Source organism: Trachinotus anak, unplaced genomic scaffold, assembly GCF_046630095.1.
Source record: "Trachinotus anak isolate AG129_WGS33_773 ecotype Australia unplaced genomic scaffold, CSIRO_AGI_Tana_v1 ptg000005l, whole genome shotgun sequence".
In the NCBI taxonomy this organism is placed as follows: domain Eukaryota; kingdom Metazoa; phylum Chordata; class Actinopteri; order Carangiformes; family Carangidae; genus Trachinotus; species Trachinotus anak.
The window spans coordinates 3460583-3480979 of record NW_027273856.1 but is presented as its reverse complement, the minus strand read 5'-3'; the positions used below and the strand labels follow the sequence as shown (position 1 = coordinate 3480979).

At 42.0% G+C, this 20397-nt stretch overlaps 2 protein-coding genes across 3 annotated transcripts in view; one reads left to right on the top strand and one right to left on the bottom strand.

Moving 5' to 3' along the window:
• Positions 1 to 2402: 2402 nt before the first annotated feature.
• Positions 2403 to 15086, bottom strand: paip2b (poly(A) binding protein interacting protein 2B). 2 transcript variants are annotated; one of them, XM_071477823.1, is made up of 4 exons: positions 14843 to 15086; positions 5560 to 5726; positions 4644 to 4826; positions 2403 to 4507 (listed from the first exon to the last, which is right to left on the bottom strand). In XM_071477823.1, exons 2-4 carry the CDS (start codon positions 5713 to 5715, stop codon positions 4451 to 4453), a joined length of 396 nt encoding a protein of 131 aa, XP_071333924.1. In that variant the 5' UTR covers positions 5716 to 5726; positions 14843 to 15086; the 3' UTR covers positions 2403 to 4450. The 2 variants fall into 2 exon arrangements, with proteins under 2 accessions (XP_071333924.1, XP_071333923.1); XM_071477822.1 differs by lacking the exon at positions 14843 to 15086 and adding an exon at positions 12002 to 12168.
• hspa12b (heat shock protein 12B) overlaps positions 15068 to 20397 on the top strand; it is a 23220-nt gene continuing 17890 nt past the window's right edge. Inside the window, exon 1 of the mRNA XM_071477814.1 lies at positions 15068 to 15204. The gene's annotated coding sequence lies outside the window, so the exon portion shown is untranslated. The remainder of the gene's footprint in view (positions 15205 to 20397) is intronic.

Sequence of the window (20397 nt, the reverse complement as noted above, 5' to 3'; positions counted from 1 at the left end):
CGGTGTGCGGAGTCCGCGCCGGCGGAGACGCGCAAGCGCACCGGCACGTTTTCCTCTCCTCCAGCGTTTCACTGTGAGAGCAAAGGTCAGTGCACCTCTGACCAAAATGTCCAATAATCCCACAGGTGAGTCAAGAAAGGTGGAAAAAATCCTCTGGAGTCGTTTCTCTGATGTTAATGAGCTCTTCTCTGGTGAAAGAGCTCCGGAAACCAAGGCAGAAAACTGCATTTACAAAGAAAATAAGGCAAAAGAGTGCGCACCAAAACACCGAGGCAGCCATCACACCGAGGCAGCCATCCGCGGCGCCAATAATAATGATAATAATCATAATAAACAGATAAGTATGAAGAAAAAGAAAATTTAAAAAAACAAAAGAGAAGAAAAATTACATATCAACTGGAATAACAGTTTAAGGAAAAAGTCAAACAAAAAAAAATTAATAAATAAATTACATTTAAGGTTATTTGTAAACTATTGCAGATAGCAGAAGTATGGAACAAAAGCAAGAGGCTAAAATAGTTTTCTGGCCTGAATATCGTTTACCTTTTTTATACATTTTTGGAATAAAGATAATTAAAGAAGTAATGTCTTTTATTTGTCTCACAAAGATAAATAAAATCTTATTTAGAGATCACTGAATTCCAACCTGTTTCTCCTAAACCCCTCCTTTGAAGAAATAAGGACCAAAAGAAGGGTTACCCTGTTGATGGTGTGGTCCTGGATACCTTTCAAGTTACTGTAAAAGACTTTAGTTCAGACATGGTGGATCACAGTTTATCACATACATAAACCAGCTGTCAGGATAGGTGCATGAATGTCTACTTCAGTTGAGGACTATTGTCTATGCACTTACAGTATTAAATGAATGAACTGCTTCATGTTATGTACTAATGTTATTTTCTACATTGTGTATTATACATAACATTGCAATGTGATGATCAGAGCGAATGAACAGAGTTTCTAAATAGAGATTTAAACAGAGAATTGTGCCTTTTGTGCAAACAGTGGCATCCAAAGACATCAGTGTAACACAGGACACTGACACACATACAGGGACCTAAGTATGAAGACATGTTGACATTTACAACACATCCAAAGTAACACACCACAATTAACACTTGACTTCACGATGACATAATCTCTAGGATAAATTATGAGCATATCTGATTGTCCAGTAATAAGAATATATGGGTCAAATAAAAAGGACACATCCGGTAAATGCTATTGTTACTATCTGCCGCTTGTGAGCTGAGGACCTGATCAGAAAATGTAGTATTGCCTAGTTGCATAGTTGTTCCAGTCAGCATAATTTGCAGTCTACACATTGACCACATTTAAATTACATTAAGGTTAAGTTAACCTGAACTTTCACAACATCCAAACTGACATTTTAAGAACTTGCATTAATGGATCTCAATGTGAGCCCAACACACTAACACAGTTCACTTCGACTGGATCCTATGTTCCAGAAACACAATAATAACGTTGGTACCTTAACACTAGTTATATGCACATTTTAGTTGGGCTTTTAACATTATATTCAAACATGTATTAACACCTCTAGAGTAAACACAGGTCACCATCCCGGCGGGGCCCAGTCCTGTTAGCATAGAAAAGGCTTGGTAATCAGCTAGCACTAGCTAGCTAGCTGGGTTAGCAAGGTGCATTTGTATATCATCCTCACTTTGATATCAATTGGGAATTGGGATGCTAATTTTGGCTAGCGAAAACAGATGTACTGAATAAAATGTACTTACCGGATAAACTGAACAGCCGATTCCTCAAAATGTACACCGTATGTGGAAAAACCTCAGGATGAAAATTCAACATCACACCCAAAAACAAGTTCACGGCTAATTCAACATCATTGGTTCTGTGAGAAGGGACTGCTCTTGATTGACAGATGGTGACTTGTCAATCATACGTAAGCCACGCCCCAATGCATACCCTACTTTATTGTCCATTTTCTTCTAAATGGGACTATAATTTTAAAATTGAACATCATGTTGTATTGAAGAAGACTTGAAAACAGCGATTGAGACCAGAAACTTGTTATGAAAACATTTACTGGGGTCATAAACCAAGAGAGAAGTAGGGTCATTTTCTCATAGACTTCCAGAGAATTGGACTTCACTGTAACCAGTGGAGTCGCCCCCTGATGGTCATTCACTAAAATGCAGGTTTAAGGCACTTCCGCATTGGCTTCATTCTCCGGAGCCGAAGTATACGTCCATTTTTATATACAGTCAACCGGTCTTCATCAGTTTGTCAATCACTCCAGACCAGTGATGTCAAACAGACACGCCCCCTGATTGAAATGCAACTTGGATATTATTCGTCAGCGTTCGTCAGGGGTCTAGTCCACTGTATCAAAATGTGACAAAAAGACAGACACAAGGAAATTTGTCTTTAACGTCTTTATTCGTCTTTTTTCATTATTTTTATCTGTATTGAAATTCATACTCTGTGTCTTCTGGACCTCTTTTTCTTAAACGGCTTCTGTCATCTAACTCAAACAAAATCACCAAAAATGATTTCATGTTGTACAATCCACCTGGCGGACATTCCTATTGGCTTCACCAGGGTGCCATTTGACAGCTGTGGTCCAACACTGTGAGGAAGTTCCCTTTTAAACCACATACTCATGGTCTCTACTGCTGTTTAAGAACACACTTGAGTACTTACGTTGAAATTCTCAACATCTGCTTGGATGGACAGAATTGCTTTAACCTGTCAGATACTTATTGCAAGTATAAATGCACATGTGTCTACTATACCCTAAGAGTAAAATACACACATGCCACAAATGAACAGTGGCATGAGGACGATTGATGTTCAGATCGTGTCAATACTGCCTCCATATTTTCAAGCCGAGATGGCTGAGCATAAGAAAAATGTATTCAACTGTTAATAAGAATCTGGGTTTCCTGAAAATCATCTTCGCATATACAACTTTTTCCTTTTGCTTTTCAACTTAAAAATGGAGCTCATTCTTGCAGTGAGGGGTGATGCTTCAGGGAAAGCCAGACCGTGGCAGAAATCAATGGTTAAAGAGAAGAACTTCCTCAAAAAGTCAACCTACAAAGAGAAGAACCGCAAGGAGGCCATACTGTCGGCCATGTGTCGCATACTGCTTTGCTCTGACTGGCTGTGACAATACTGTCTCCTCAAGTTTCCTCCTATGAACAGGACTGAATGGACACCACAGGCTACTGTACCCAGTAGAGACACAAAACGCCTCATCCTCAAAAACATGAAGAAAAAAGAAAAAAAAAGAGGAGGAGAGGCTATTTGAAAACCTGATTTGGATATGGACACTTGATCTGATGCTGGACAAACCAAGTTGTTCCGGCAGAAAGAGGCAGTGGCTGAGTTCCAGACCAAACACTCCCCTGTAACAAGGTTGTTCCATATGTTATGAATCCAAAATGAAACAAAGACTGAAACTGTGACCACAAATATGAAAACAACTGAGTGTTTTAAGGTTCAAACAGCTCTGACCTTCCCTCTGTAATAACATTTCTCTTGCTGAACTCCACTTTATGCTTAATTGGGCAACTCACCCCTCTGTTCTTACAAGCTGGACTAAAGACAATCACGGACTTCCACATAAAAAACAAAGAATTGATCCATTACACCTGACCCATGTTCTGATCCCTGATCACACACACGTGTACAGGGAGGGTGGGGCCTGTATTTGGTTTGGAACATAGCCGCTGCGGATACAAATAACAACCCGCATCTCTGGATGCACAAGAGCTGTGATGTCACAGGGAGCTTATGACATCATAGGAGCTAACGTTAACGGGTGTGATTGAACGCGATGACTCTACAGAGCAGTGGCAGACACCCATCAAGTCCCCTGAAATGTTAGTCGCTCTCTAACCGCACTGTCCTGGAAACCCTCAACTTAATGTAAGGCGATGTTTTTTCCCCAATTTGACAGCAAACACATTAACAAGTATGTGACGTAATTTTAAGTTTATTAGATGTTTTGGATTTTAAGCTTTGTCCTGGCATCACTCCGTGGTAGCTGCCTCAGTTCAAAAGGGGGCTTCAATGAGACCTGCATACTCTGCAAACATCAACAGCGATCTGAAATGCAATGATGAGCTAGCGCCCGCAGTTGGGCGGTGCTGGTAGGACACCCCTCCCCCACCTTGTTCCCAATGTCCCTCAGTTTACAAGAAACAAACAGGAAATAAAAAGATTAAAGAAACAAAGAAAAGAGAAAGAAAGAAAAAGAAATCCCCCCACCCCCCGACTGGGCCTGCCAGCACGCCACTGACTTCAAGTGTGTATAGGTCTGAGTGTGTGTGTGTGTGCATGCGTGTATGTGTGAGAATCAGTGTGTGCGGGGTCATAGCCGCCAGAGTCTCTGAGAATATGTGAGAACTGGTGTGTGTGTGTTTGTGTGCACGTGGAGGCTCCATGGGGGTGAGGGGGACTCCTAGTATTTCTTCCCCGGGACGAACTCCTTAGCTTCGGGATTCAAGATGCTCTTCCTCTGCAGAACAAGAGTGAAAACACACTCCTTTTAACATAAACTCTGAAGTGTCCATAATGAAATTGTGGGGTGGGGGTGGGGGGGGGGGGGGGGGGGGGGGGGGGCTGTTGTGAAATTAGATGCATCTGTGACTCACCGCCACTTCCTCCACGTTGCTGTGGTGATCGCTGACGGACAGGCTGTTGAGCTGCTGCTGCAGTTGCCCCACACCCTGGTTGTTGAGGTCACGCGAAGGGATGAACCAATCCTGGTCCTCCTCCTCCAGCATTTCCTGGAAGCAACGCTCTAAGAATTCCTGCTCCAACAGCTCCTCTTCCACCTGGGAGATGACGCGGGAGAGAAAAGACATGAGCAAGCGTGAAACCAAGGGGCAGAGAAAAGAACAAGAGGATGAATGGACATAGGAGGAGGAGAGGATAGGTTATCTGAGATTATCTGCATGACAAATAGGTGGAAGGTTCCCTAAAAAGAAATGTGGTTGCATTAAAACACATGACTCAGAGCTGAGGAAGAGAAAAAGACAGAGATACAGTGAGGTGAAAAGAGGATGATACATTTCTACTTATCACTAACCATGCAACTCAAGTGACTGGGTCCAAATAACCTTCAATACAAAAGGAAGAAAAACATTCCTATCACAGAGGAGGGGGTGGACGGTAGAGCCATGAGGCAGGTTAAACAGGTCTGTTAACTTGTGATGTTATCAGCCATCAGCTGTCCCGAGAAACTTCAACATGGAGAAACAAGCACACTGGAGTAAGGCAGAGAGCAAGATAACATGGTAGGGTTTAAAACGGGGGATTTTTAGTGACTGAAGAGACAGGAAGAAGAAAAGAGGCTAAGAGAGGACAGTGAGGTAAACTGGAAGGTGGAGTAAAGAAAGTGGGTCCAGGGGCCCGCCCCCCCCAAAAAAAATACAACAGGCATAAGAAGCCAAAACAAAAAACAAAAAGCTATAACATGCGTTACTGTGGCCTTGTTGCTTTGCCACGAGGGTGGCGGCTGATCTGCAACTCCAGGGAGGTGTGCTCATTTTGTCCTGTAATACACACCTGTCTGTTATACTCCTCCTCATTCTCCATCCACATGTACTCAGCGAATGGGTTGGCGTCACTGCCCTCTCCTGCGTGCCCATTGGCCACCGGCTCCTTTCCCTCTTTGCCCGGAGCGCCGCCTCCCGGTGTCTTGGCCACCTCTGGACCACTCATCTCAGCCGGCTCTGCACAAGACCACAGTTACACAAGCATTATTGTTGGTCAATCAAACACAGGAACTTGTTACTAAATCACAAAAATTAATCGTGGTAACATTCCCTTGCAAAATCATGCTGAAAATATTTTTCAAATCAGACACAACTGGCTCCTGAAACCAAATTAAACACAGCGTGCACTTCATTTTCTTCTGTTCTTGAAGCAAGAAAATGCTGGCTCATCTCCTATTCATTAGGCCACAGCTGTATCTTACTGTTTACATTATCTCGTCTGAGTCGAGACCGTTAACGCTTCTGCCCTGGATCCAAACTTAACAGATTAACAGTGTCTCAATTATAGTTCAGCGCCAGCTGGAAAACTGCTCCCACGGGCAGAAAAGTCTTCAGAGTCTCAGTCCTCATGAACGATAAAACCACCAAACACTGTGTTTCTAAATCTCATGATCTGAATAAAAAAGACAGAAAACTGAAACACCGACTGGGCCTAATCCTGTTGTGTCTCCAAACCTCTAAAAATGTTCTTACTGCAAACACCTAATGAGTCTGAAGGCTTAATAGAGTCGTTGGCATTTTACGACTGCAATCAATAGTTTTTCAGGTTGGTGAAATCCAATGCTGCAGGAAAAAGGCCACAGAAACAGTGTGTTATTAACCACACACACACACACACACACACACACACACACACACACACACACACACACACACACACACACACACACACACACACACACACACACACACTGGCCCAGATAGACACCATGAAGACATACAGCACCATTCACGGGCAAACAAACACCCAGGGTGCTAAATCTGTTCACTTAGGCTAATAAAAAGAGAAAATACAACATGATGTCACAACTTCCTCATTTCCCCACCAAGCTTAGTTTGAGTGTGTGGAGCAAAACCATCCAGTCAAATAAATTTAAATCTGAGCAAAAGCAGGACACGAAACGGAGCAGTAAACAAATGAGAAAAGCAGAGAGACGAACAGAAAAGACGACAGTTAATCAGGCCAGAGAAAGACTCATACACCTTTTTAACTCTTTAACAAACAAGTATTTTTCAGTTTGTAAAAGTTATGTGATGTAGAATAAAAGTAAGATTCTGATTAATTGCTGGCCTCTCAGCCGATCACACTACAATCAGTGGCAGATTGCAAATGCTGCAACAAATAGAAAGGAAGTGATCAGACAATAATTTGTCATCAGAGAGATTCAGTGTGAAAGTATGAGCACAGATTTATGAGGTTACAGTTAATTACATCATAATGAGACTGCTGCCCAAACTGAGTGAAGCAATACTGCATGAGCTGATACATTTTCTGGTAATAATAATAATAATAATAATCATCCTGTTAACATGAAAGAATCGCAGATTTTTCTGAAAAAGAACTTGATTATCTTGGCCTGATAAAATGCAACCAAATCTACTTGTAGCTCTAGAGCTACAATCTGTCACTTAAGAGGAAATCGATTATTTGTTTCAATCATTTCTTTAGCAAAAATCTCAGGTATTCTTAATTTTGCTGCTTTTCTTTGTCATTGTTCTTTAGATTCTGGAGTATTATTTAACATCTATCTGAAAATCGGTTCATCAATTATTGTGAAAATCATCAACTGAAGGAAAATAATTATTAGTTGCAGCCCCACATAACACTGAAAAAAAAAAAACACATTTAGAGTTAAAAATGAAGTGCCAGACTATTTGGAAAGAATTAATGAAGCCCTGTTGCTATTGCCCTCTGTAATCCATAAGGGGGAAGCACTGCAGAGGTGAATGCAATGAGGGCAACAACTTTCTTCAGGAGTTTTCCTGTTTGCTCAGTGCACTAAGTCACATAAAACCAGGGGCGGTGTAACTGACCAATCTGATGTGAGCACAGGCGCAGAAGATTGTGTAGTTGTTTTGCAGCAGCCTCGTGTTTGCTGCACATGATTTAATCCTGGAAAACAGAGTGAGTCATCTTAAGTAACGGTGCTGCATGTTGCAATTTATAGGCTGCAGGTGTGAAACACAAACACACCTGTACTACTGCTGTCAGGTAGCTGCGACACTTACTGAAAAGCTGGCGAACAGTTTCATAGATTAAACTAGAATTACCGCCTCATGGTTGTCCGCCTCCCCCGACTAGTCAAGTAGCAGTTTACCATCCATCTCTGTCCAGGCACAGAGCAGTATCTGACCGAATGGGAAATATGGTCAAAATCTCCCCTTCTGTCCCTGAGTTGTGGTGTTGAATAATGGCCAGAAATGTGTTCTCACATTATGCTGATGAGTGACACTGACCTTTGACCTTTTGGATATAAAAATGTCATCACTTCATCATTTTACCCTCCATGATTAGCATATGAATTCTTGAGTTATGGCCAAAAATGTGTTTTGTGAGGTCACAGTGACCTTGACCTTTAACCTCCAATATCTAATCAGTTCATCCCTGAGTCCAAGTGAATGTTTGAGGAAATTCCTTTCAGGCGTATCCGAGATATACAGATGCAGCGGTACCATTCCTCCACTGGCACTCCTGCTGCAGAGGCATTAAGTTAGTACTTTGGTTGTTGTATTGGCTTATTGCTTTTTACATCCAATGCAACGTGCCCAGCACAAAAGGTGAGACAAGCAGCACAATGAGATGGAAGTTCCCTCCATTTAAATGCAGCTCTCTCTTTGTACTTGACAGATAATGAAGTCGTTTCATTCGAGCGCGAGACGAAACATGCAGCAAGTACAGAGTATCATCCAGTAACAAAAGGACTCTCAAAATGACTCTACTCAACTGGCACATAGTCCACAATGTCTCCAGACTCTCAGCCTCAGCAGCTAAAGCCTCTGGGAATCAAGAAGCAGGAGAATGAATCTCTTAATCGACTGCAGATCTGTGCAGAGGCAGTGAAAAGAAAACTCTCCACAACTACAAATCAATGTTGCTCTTATCCAGATACTTCCTCATTCTGTCAGTGGGACAATCCCTGGATACACATGACCTTCCTGTCTGGATTTACAATCTGTTGCTTGAGACTGAACAAGATCACATCACTGTGCATCCACACCTGCCTGCCTGAAAATATCGTGCATCCCTGCTGTCTGTATTACTTGGTTTACCCTTCATTTCTCAGCACAGATTGTAGCTGGTTGTCTTCCAGAACACAGTCACAATTCAACACATTACAAGCAGTATATCTGTAATGTGGAAAATCCAGTGTAGCAGGGATTTTGTGCCTCCAGACCTGCAGCTTCAGTTACTTTTTAGCAAGTCTGACTGTAGACAATATGACAGTCCACTTATCACAGCAACAGGGTTGTCAAAGAATCCTGCTAGCACAGAAGGAAAGCTCACTAACACAAACAGTCTTACTCTGGGAATTCAATGTAGGGAAAATGATAACAGATTGCTGAGCTATAGATTAAGTGATTAAGAATTTACTGCACTTTCTGCCTCACAGAAATACCTTCACTACGCTTGGATGCTGTCTAACAGAGATTTAATCCTTCCATATAGAGGTGTTGTAGATTTGATTGCGAAAAAAATGGTAATTAGACAGTATGAGTCTATCCCTGTTTCTGCGACACAGACAGTACTACTGCTATGACGAGACATGCCCACTACAATGATATAATCCTCAGTCTGCCAGCCAGCTTCAACAGACTTGTCATGACTCAACTGCGGCCTCCCGGTGGATACGGGGGGGGATGGGGGTAAAACGATGATCTCAACCGAGCCATGCACACAGCTCTAGGGTCAGCCTAAAGCAGACACATATCACTGGAATATTTGACTTGCAAGGACTGATTTACATCCCCCAAACTTGCAGAAACTTCCCCCATGTCATGAGCTGATTTCCATATTCAGGACAAAATGTTACTCTGACGCCTGTTAATGCTAATTCCATCTTGGTCAGTGTGATAAAAATCAACATATGCAGGCAGAGTTTGACCCGAGGCAGACCGCCGACAGTACGAACATAGTGTCCTTCAGAGGAGTTCAAATAAACATGGGCAATCTAAGTAGGTTAATAGACTAAGAGGAGGTGTGTCTGTATCTGTGGGCAATGATAAAGCAGTCTAATTATTCACTGAAGAATTTAGCTTTAAAATGCACTTAATGGAGAGTGAGCGAGTCAGAAAGAACATTTTGCAGGAGACTACGACAGACTTCAGCTTAACTCTGCACTACCTGAGCAAAGCCAAGGTTCAGTGTCTGAAGTCTGAATGTGAGCGTGTGCCAAGGTGTCCATGTTCATTTTTACTGCAGTCTTTGAAGTGTTACGAAACAACACAGACTTCGAACACCGACTGCCAACGTTTATTGGACACTTGTCCGGATATGTGGTGTGATATGTGTATTTAATTCAATACGTCAGGCTTTGAAGTTAGAAAAAACAAAAAGTTTACCCAAGAGGTCATCAGCAAAACCTCCATTAGAAATACAGTGGAGGTTATAATAAATGAAATGATTGTCATGTTTGTTTGTTATTTATGTTGATCAAGCAAAAATGTTACATTCCTGGTTTCAGCTACTTTCTCTCATTTTATCTTTTGAAATCGAAGATTTTTGGGTTTTGCTGACTGTTGGTCGACATAACAAGCGACTCATCTTGAGCTTCAAGAGGTTGTGACAGGCAATTATTCTTTTCTGACATTTAATAGCGTAAGTGATACATTCCCTATTTGAAAAAAAAACAAAAAAAAAACATTCACTGCATTTCCTAGATCTCATCAAAACTAAGAATCATCATGTAAATCCCTACTCTGCAAACACACCACAAAAGCACGTGGCGAGTGAACTGGTATAAAGGAGGAGCTGAGACAATAAGCGCTGTGCCATCACGTACTGCATGAAGCACTTAGCATCTTCATGTTGCATAACCATGTGTTGGTCACCATGTAATATTTAGTTGGCGGAGCCTAGCTTGGCCTATCCTCTTAGCCTGCAAGCAGTGTGTGATTTGATCAGATCTGATGAGAATGAGGGGTAAACAGTGGAAAGGTAAAATGCTGTTCTGCAGCAGGGCTACAAAGAAAATGTCAAAATTACGAGAAATACTACAAGAACTCTAATGAATGAGCTCTTGCTCTGTGTGATATTACCTTGTGATGTGAAACACAGCTGCACTGAAATTAGGCATTTAGAAATTGTGGATATTTTTCACTATTTTCTGACAATTCTAAATTCATCAGCAACATTTCAGATACGTGATTAATAGCTTATATCATTTACAGTTCATGCACTGGTGTACTATAATAATAAATGTAATAATTGTATGGTTTTGAACTGTCGATTGGATAAATCTGACACTATCTTTGGCTTTAATTAACCTAAAAATAAAAACAATCCTTAGTTGCAGCCCCATCAAAAATTAATGAAATATTAAAATGTCACCCCACTTGTAAACTACTTTACAAACGGCTGAAATTAGTGGGACAACGAGTAGGCTGAAATATTAATAGCATTAATAAGAGTTTAAAGGTCAAAATATTTAACCAGACATATGAAAATTTCAGGTCAGTCTGTTGTCAAACTATCATCTGATATCTTTTTAGAGGAACCCTAAAATACAGTGTGTTTCTGCGTGAGAGGAAAAACTTCAAAATCTCAAACAAGCAGAGATTCAATCTTCGTAGCAAAGATGTTTGTGCAACTCCTTAAAATGTGCACAGCAGAAGCTTGGAAATGCACAGAATAAAGCGCTTCATAGCAGATTATGTTATGCAACAGTTAGTGCGCTGTCTGTAATGGGAGCGTCGTCGTGGCTTGCAGCCTGCTAACGTCTCCGCACGGCTAACGGGCGAAACCAGGTGTCCAGGCCTACCTGGAAAGTTGGTAACTGGATTGGACGGTTTTAGCCGAGGTAATGCTAAGTGGCTAGTTTACACTGGCTGCAAACAGATGGACACACGTAGCTGTCAATGGACGGGCCTAAGGTGAAAGCTATCCCAGCAACAACAAAGGGTAGCGGGCTGGGTGGCTGAAAACTGTTATTTTCGTCAAAGTCGAAAAGTGCGTTAGCAAGAAAACGGTTCAAACGCAAACACCGCACCGAATAAAGCAGACGCGGTAAGCTAATGCCACACGTAAACCGTGCACCGAGGTCAAACTCCGTTCCCGTTTGGATGCTTGAGGCCAAACAAAGTCGGCTACTCTGCTACCAGCTAGCACGCTGCTACAGCATGGCAGCATCACTGAGGCAGGTCAACAAAACAAGCCTCCACTCCGGGGATTACAACACCTCCACACACACACAAGACGAACCGTTTAAAATCGAGGTTCCCGTGGTTACAGTTACCTGGCATTGTGATCTCGGTGTTCGCTTCAAAGTGTAACGTTACACAAAGTTGTTGCAACTACACTGCGAAGAGTGCGTGTTCGTCGTTTCTCCAACGGGGGTTTCTCCGTGCTGCGATGCAACGTAGCTCAAGTTAGCTAAATCCTGTTAGCCACCTTGCTAACGTTCGGAGCTGGTCACATGGCCTGGTGGTGCGTTCCGAGGCTTTCAAGAAAGTGGGAAATACAGCGAACGTTCACAGGAACGCAATGGAAATGTAAAAAAAAAAAAACAACGTTTTAAATCGTATTTTTAACCTTGGGAAGTGGCCGATTTCTAAATGCTTATAATGGATTTGAATAATTTAACAGACTGACATTGCATTTGTTTGATTTCTGCACCTCATTTTTTTTATAAGAAAGCATCTGCACTCAAAGTTGAAAATTGACTAAAATCCAGTTACAGCTGGGAAACTACTCAGTATCTAAGTAAACTTTAAGTAGAATCACATTGCTCACATTTCTGATGTCTAAATAATAGTTCTGAACAAATTCAAATTAAAAACCAATGGAATTTTGACAATCAAGCTTTTCAAAGAGTTTGGTCTCCTAATCTTTAACAGTTCTTACCATATCATGATCTATACTGATCTATACTGGAAAATATATTTATTCATATCGTGATTAACAAGAGTGTTAACGATTTCAACCACATCAACCAGCCTTAGTTCAGATGTTTTGAATTCATCTGCATATTCTCATGTGCCACAATATTCAGAACATGCTAATGTCTATTTGCAGGATGACCAGCATTAACACTGACAAATATAAATACGTAGTTGTGCAGGTGAAGACAAAATTAAAGACAAGTGGCCGGAAAAAGTTTATGTTTTGTGTTTTTGTGCATAAAACTAATCGCAGTGATGCACAGAAACAGATGTACCCGGATATGCAAGCAGCAACACCAGAACATCTGGTTAATCCCACCACAGTTTTTCTTTCCCTACTCCCCCCAGGGGCTGGGAGTGCATGATTAGATGATGGATCCAAAACTGAACAAGATCCAGCTTCGACGCACTCGGAGCAGAAAAACACTGTAAATCATTGACGCTTTTCCTCTGATGTCCATTCAGATGAAAAAGAGCCAGGCTTTTTTATGTTGAGAAAAATTGAGAAAATGTGGTGGGTTTGTTTTTTTCCCATCCTATTTAATCAACAGCAAATATCAAAGGAGAAATAAACGCCATCAGGCTTGGACTATCATCGCCAGAAATAGATTTTATGTTTCTTTCTTCTCTGGTTAGAAGTTCCAGTAGTTAATGTTGTTAGTTACACTAATTGAGTGACAGACAGCATTTGACATTGTGGTTGCCTAGCAGCAAATGAGGCATGAGCCTGGTGCTTTTGCCTGCAACAATTTCTTACAATTAGCCAATTGCCAACAAAGAAGGTCAAGTGAGAGCCACACACTTATTATTTGCAGCTTTACATTGAAGAAAAAACTGCTATAATTTCCGTTAACCTCAGGAGTTAATTCATAATGTAACAAAAACTGAACAGACTCATTAAAATGGCTGAAACAACAGTTATTTTTATTATAGGGAGTTTATCCTCTCCACTGTTGCCAAGTGCTTGATCATTGTGGGAACTGTTGAGTTTCTCTCTATAATACTGTGAAAACTGGATCTTAACCTGTAAAGTGCCTTGAGATAATGTATGTTATGATTAGGTGCTATCCAAATAAAACTGAATTGAACTGATAGATTAATCAGACAGTTTTTTTTATCTTAATTGGTTAATCATTGTAAGAAAATAGAGCAAAATTCTCATCACAATTTCCTAGTTCGTGTAAATGTCTACAATTTTGGGTTGAAAATGACTTAAACAATAAATCAATTATCAAGATGATTGCAATTAAATGTCTTTCAATCAACTAATCTAATGGCATTAATCCTCAGTCCTGACTCAACTTTATTTTAAAACAAAACACTAGATAGCTTCACCTTTTTCCACTTCTAAAAACTACTAATATGCAGCAAAGTGCAAAAGAAGCATCACTTTTCGGTTGAACTGTTTGCAGCTCAAAGACATAGACATAAGATCGTTCAAAGGACCATCAGCCAGCAAAGGTTGGGAACCAGGTGGATCAAACAGGCTAACTGACTAACCGTCTCGGTACTACACGTCGCAGTATCGCTGAGAATCGAAAATCGGGGCTCACAGTGGGTGCGTGAATGCATCACGAGAACAAACATCCCCCAGCTCCACCGCACCAACACTACACCGCTTACTCTCCTCCAAAACACAAATGCCTGCGTGGCTTCCAAAAGAAAAGCATTTCTGTCGACCGATTACAACTAATCCAACAAGTCACACTTGAATCGACTGTTATGAGGAGGACTAAATGACTGTAACGACGAACAAAAGGCTATTAAACGATGAGGTCTGATGTTCAAATCAGTGTGTATACACAGCCCTTATATCAACAACACTGGTCTGGCTAACTAAATACAAATATCCATCTTTTGAACACTCATATTTTCGTGGATTTGACAGTGCTCCAGTGCTGCAGTCTATCACAACAGAACTATTTGTAATGTAGTCTGAGAAGACTGTCAAGTTTTTTCACCATTAAAAAAAAAAAATAATAATAATTTTCATAGCAGTTTCTCCATCTTTTGACATTCGTAATTGAGGGTTTAAGTGGTTCAACTCGGTAGCCAATGTCAGCCAGCGTTAAAAGTATGAAAGTTATTAAAAAAAAGAGGAAGTTATACAGAAAATAACACAAAGTTAATTGCTTTATAATCAACAATAGTGCTTGAAGCTCCTTTCACCTCAACAATAATAACAACAGACTCACCACACAACTTCAACTGCAAACAGTGGGGAATCCGCAAACCAGCTGTCTGGGGGGGAAACGGGTCTTTTCCGGTCCCGGATTTCACAAGAAAACCGCACAATAACGAAATTCGTCTTATAATCTTCAGTACGAGAAATAACCACTTGTCTCTTTTGTCAATTTTCTCGCGTTATTGGCTAAAAACCCGGTTAATCCACTGTTTTTTCCTCCCAAACGCCGAGACTGAAAAAAAAACCTTGTGTCGTGGTCGCGTTTGTCCAGCTGTACCCTTCAGTGATTGGTTGGAGTCTACGTCAGTCAACGCTTCCTAACGACGCTATTGGCCCTGACGACCACACGCCCCGCCCCACCTCCCCATTCACGTAAGTAAACAAAATACAACCCATTTTTCTCACTGTCCTTTTTTTTTTTTTTGCAATCAATATAACCAGTTAATGTTTGACAGCGTGGCTGTATTAAGTGGGTCTGACCTCTCATTAACTGGCGAAGCTCCAGTTTTGAGTTAGTTATGGCTGTTTGGGATGAGAAATGAGCAGGAAAGAGCAGGAGTGATGGTGAATGCAAGGATTTAAGATGTGAGTCTTCACAGGGGCGGGGAAAGCCCCCATCAGTTTGTGCTTCATTCAGCAACCATCACATTCAGGCCACATCTGGGTTTTTTTTTTTCTTCTGAAAGACAGATGTTTGTTCAAGTGAGCGATGAAATAAATGACAGTTGTAAACCATCTGAAATGTAGTGTTGCTTCTTAAGAAGAAAGCTAATGTGATTGATTGCACTGCAAATGAAGCCCTTCCAAGGCTCATTGGTGTGTATGTGGTGTGATGAGGGAGCTCTGTCAACTGATGGAGCTCTTCATCTAGGATGCTTTCATGTTTGTTCTGCAGTCTTCATGCCCTCCTTACATTACAGATGAGTTTATCATTTTAGCAGAGCTTTAGTTTGTATGATGGCCAAGGTTTACTACTCCACATCAGGATGATGTCAGTGACACGTCGCGTGATTCTGTTGCTCCCGACGTAAACCACAACCTGAACTGACAGCAGACTTGATCAAAGTATAGAAAACGATAGGTGGGTTGTGCCACTGTGGCGTAGCCTACAAAAAGAGCGAGTGTTTTATTTATTCTGTTCATTCAGAGCAGCCACCTCATTTGCATCAGAGCCTTTTTATAGCCTCTGTGACTATTTTGCCTATTTTTGGTCAAAGCCAAAAAAAATTCTTCTTCACCTGCCTCCCCTGGAGCAGAGCTGAGAGTGTGGGGATCTGAACACTGTCCCATGAAGAGCACTGTGATGTATATGCAGAGAGAGATTTAATGTTCCCACTCCGTTTTATTTGCCATACGTTAGTCATGCCATGTTGCAACCTTGCTGAAAAATTAGGCAAAATAGAGGTAAAATGAAAGTTTAGATTTCCAGATTTCATTTCTTAATTTGGCCATTCTCGGGTTTTGTTATGGAACTGGGAATGAAATTACTAACAGCAAGTAAACCCATATGGTACTTAAGCTTTTTGCCACTGAAACACTACTTATCTAAGGTTGAATTGCACCAACTATTTACAGAATCTATGCCTCATTTGTGTTGCATTCCTCTGTCGTCCGCACCTGCTCGTCTTAACTGAGGGGAAATGAACACTATGTGATGACTGCTTTCACATGCATTCACCCAGCTGCCCTCTTTCAGGGTCCTCACGCACGTCTGAGAGATTCTCAGTCAGCAGTAGGTGAAACAAGAGGCTGCATTACCCTGAAATTACAGCGGAGGGCGACTGTAACACGCAGTGTAGTTGTCAAGAAGTGTGTGTCCACTGGCAGACACATCGCTGTTGTGCTGTAAACGTGGGTCCAGGTGGTGTAGCTGGAGCTCAGGATGTAAATACTGCACCCCGATCCCACTCCCACACCCGTGATGTCTGCTGAAGTGAAACCTATTTAAGGGATCACAATAACCCGACCGCTGCATGCTCACTGACAATACTGCATATTCTTGTGCATATTTAACTGCTCCACATCACCATAAATAGTCACTGTAACAGATATCTGCGTTGTCCCATCTGCTGGCAAGATGCATGGATGAGTACATGTACCGAGGAGTAAAAGTACAGTAAAAGTAACGTAAACTTCATTGTCTCCGAGGGGACACATAGTGCTACGGTCCAGTGCTTTAGATGAAAACATCATGGAAACATGAGAAGCATTTGACACAGTGATAGGCAGTTGCCTCACATAAAAAAGGAGATGGGGACATTAAATCAGCGTTCAAGAACGCCAGATGTTCCTCAGAGCATCAGCTGAATATATGTGTGTGTGTGTCTGCAGCTGTTTTAGCCACACTGACCTGTGATACCTCTGCTTGGGAAACTCATGGCGGGCTGCAGAAATGGCTTGTTTTGTTGTGATTACATAGACACACACATGTAAACACATTGTGTATCCAAACGGCAGCCAAAACTACGCAAACATGTTTCATAAACTGGGGTTTCTGCTCTGTCCGCATACAACTCAGGCAGGTATCACCGGTCTTTGGTTGATAAAAACTTTGATTTGAGGCACCTCATGTTGTAGGGATTTAGCAGAGAGCCCACACCCTCACACAAAGTCATGGGAGCGCACAGTAATATAATGCAGTCACACAACTATTCTCACACTCACTACTTAGTTACAGACAAAAGGAGGTACTCCACTTTAACTCTTTTCCCCCACTGCTGTTACATGACGCCCCCCTCCCTCCTCTGTCTCTGTCCCTCTGCTATAAATTTCACCCTCTGTCTTTGCTATTCAATCATAAATCATAAATTCCCTTCCTCTCTCTCTTGCTCCCCCTTTCTTTTTATTACACAATAGCCCAGACTTTATGTCAGAGGGCAGTCATGTTTAATATGTGTGTGCATGTGTGTGAGCGTGTATCTTCTACCCCAGCCTTTCCTGTGGCCCTGGGTCCCCACCCGAGGCTGCACCAGTGAGTTTGTCCAATGCAACTCACACAGATTCACATGCATGTGCACACACTGGAACATATGACACACCCTCACATGCACATGGACAGGAAGTGGCACGTTAACACACACATACGCACCCAAAGGTACAGTATCGCCTTTATTATATTCTGCACAAACCCAGTATTCCTGCACGGACGAGTGCTTCTAGTATGAGGTCGTGTTAACACTCGCCACTGGGGTGCTGCTAACACTCCGCCTGCAATAAGCAATAGGCCCACAGTATGTTCAATTCTTACAAGGACCTTGGTGAACATGGAAATATATTCCCGCTACACATTTGTTCCAGAAACCTCTAAGAAAACAAGAGGTCAGAATGTGCCGACATTTGTACTTCACTCCCCCTCTAACGGTTCCCTCTTGTGTGTTTCACACTGTGACCCTCACACGTCCAGACTCTGGGCCCCTTGTTTGTTTAACGTGCTTGCTTGAAAAATGGTGCAAAAAAAGTCATGCTTTCTCGTAGGAGAAGTTATATAAATATTAAAACTTTATTGCAAACAATACTAATGCAGTGTAAGTCTGTATATTCAGCAACATTATTCACCTTGATGACAGAAAAAAGTACGTTTTTGCACAAGGCATCTCATTGTGCAGAACATCCAACAGTTGTTTGATCATTCTTGATCTTGGAGATAACAACAAAAAAAATTTTCAGCTCAAGGTCCGCTTACTTGCCTTCTGAAGATTTTTCAGGCTGTCTTCATCATCAGAGGGATCTCAGTTATCATGGAGCTGCAGATATTCAAACCTTCCAGGACTTCTCAACAGTGTCGGCTTAAATCTGTCTCTTAATCAAGACCATTTGATTGGGCTGAAAGCTACAGATTCAAAGACTAAATGGACCTTGAGTCTGCAGCCACTCTTTACAAGGTCATGAATGAACTTTCATGTTTAACATTTAAACCGATGTGGATGTGAAGTACAAGAGGCACTCAGGGTCTTCGGTTCCATGACAACTGGGCAAACTCCATCTGCTGCTGAAGACCATGCGATATGCGAAAATAAGCAAATAAGTGGACCTTGAGCTTAGATTGCTTTGATGACCGACTGGGAAAGAGAGGACACTGACTCCAAAACGGTTGCGTCTTTGTCAGGTCAAATGTTAAAAATGGCAACCGCATCAGTATGTTGGATCACATTTTTGAAAGATGCTAAGTTAAAAGAACATTGATACTCTCCTGCCTCCTGCCTGAAGAAAGTACATAAGTATGTTCCCTAAAATCTTGAACTATTGCTTCATCGTGGACTGACAGAAATGTATGTTGTGGCAAACACAATGGACAGGTAATATCGTCAACAACAGTGTAGCATGTGATGCTATCTGGAGGGGAAGTAGCAGGTTTTCTCTCAGGCTGCAGCTATTTAGAGGACCTGGAGGCGGAACAGCGTCTTGCTTTGTGTGTGTGTAGATGTGTATGTTATGGGTGTGTTTCCGTTGCTCGAGAACTTCCAAGGTCCCAGAGATAATGTGGAATTCATGAGAGGAATGCAGCATAGGGGTTCCTTCCCGTCACCTGACTCCATCACTTCCTGCGTTGGGCTTCCTGCGTCTGGACCTCCATGGATAAGGGTGAAGCTGCGTCTCGACAGCGGTTCAGGTTCTGTTTCATGATTCTGTCTCACAGGTGATGGAGGAGCTTAGGATAGCCCCCAGCCCCCCCTCCCCGTGCTCCTTATGGGTTTGATCAGTTTTCATGCAGACGAAGACACAGCTGATTGCTGAACAGAAGTGTCGGGCAAGTGCCCAAGATTATGAAAAGCCCAGATTTGATAGCAAAGCTGTTGAAATGCTGCCACTCGACTGCTAATGTTGCTCATTAGAAAATTAAGTGGAGCAAATGAATGCGGGCAGGGGATCAAATGAAATGGATTGAACAAAGGAAGAGAAAAGAGAGAAGAATGCCTCATAAAAGAGGGAAGGGAGAAATGTAGAGGAGCAATAAAAGAGGCAATAACAAGAAAGAAAGAAGGAGAGAAGGAGAGGTGATGGCAGGATCCATATGGGGCCTCTTGGTTTTTGGGCAGCAAGGAGAGACATGCCAGGTAATGGCTTCCAGACACTCACACACACACACACACACACACACACACATACACATACACACACACAAATTCAATTTAGAAATCTGACAGGACAAGGAGACTGAGTGTATGTGGATGTGTTTGTATATACCAGGGGCCTTTTCTTTTGCGTACTCAAGAGGTCTGACTTCCTCTGCCTATTGGGAGTGGGGCCGGCTAGTCTCACTGTGTGTGTGTGTGTGTGTGTGTGTGTGTGTGTGTATGTGTGTTATAAGCACTTGGGGTTAATGTATGCTTTCAATCACAGCTCTAGTGGGGAGAAATCAGATCCCTGCAGCGCTGATGTGGATTCCAATAGCCCCAAACACACACACACACACACACACACACACACACACACACACACACACACACACAAACACAGATCTACACACATTCTAAGAAAAGACTCAGATATCAGACTAGAGTGCAGCAAATGCATTTATCTACGGTTTAAGCAATGAACTGATTTTCATTAAGGGACTAGTTTGAC

What these genes read in the sequence shown, in the direction of transcription:
- paip2b (XM_071477822.1), bottom strand. An exon ending in AGGAGGAGTATAACAGACAG is followed by an intron (nt 4,827 to 5,559) that starts GTGTGTATTACA and finishes GTCATCTCCCAG; the next exon opens with GTGGAAGAGGAGCTGTTGGA. An exon ending in GCAACGTGGAGGAAGTGGCG is followed by an intron (nt 4,508 to 4,643) that starts GTGAGTCACAGA and finishes CTTGTTCTGCAG; the next exon opens with AGGAAGAGCATCTTGAATCC.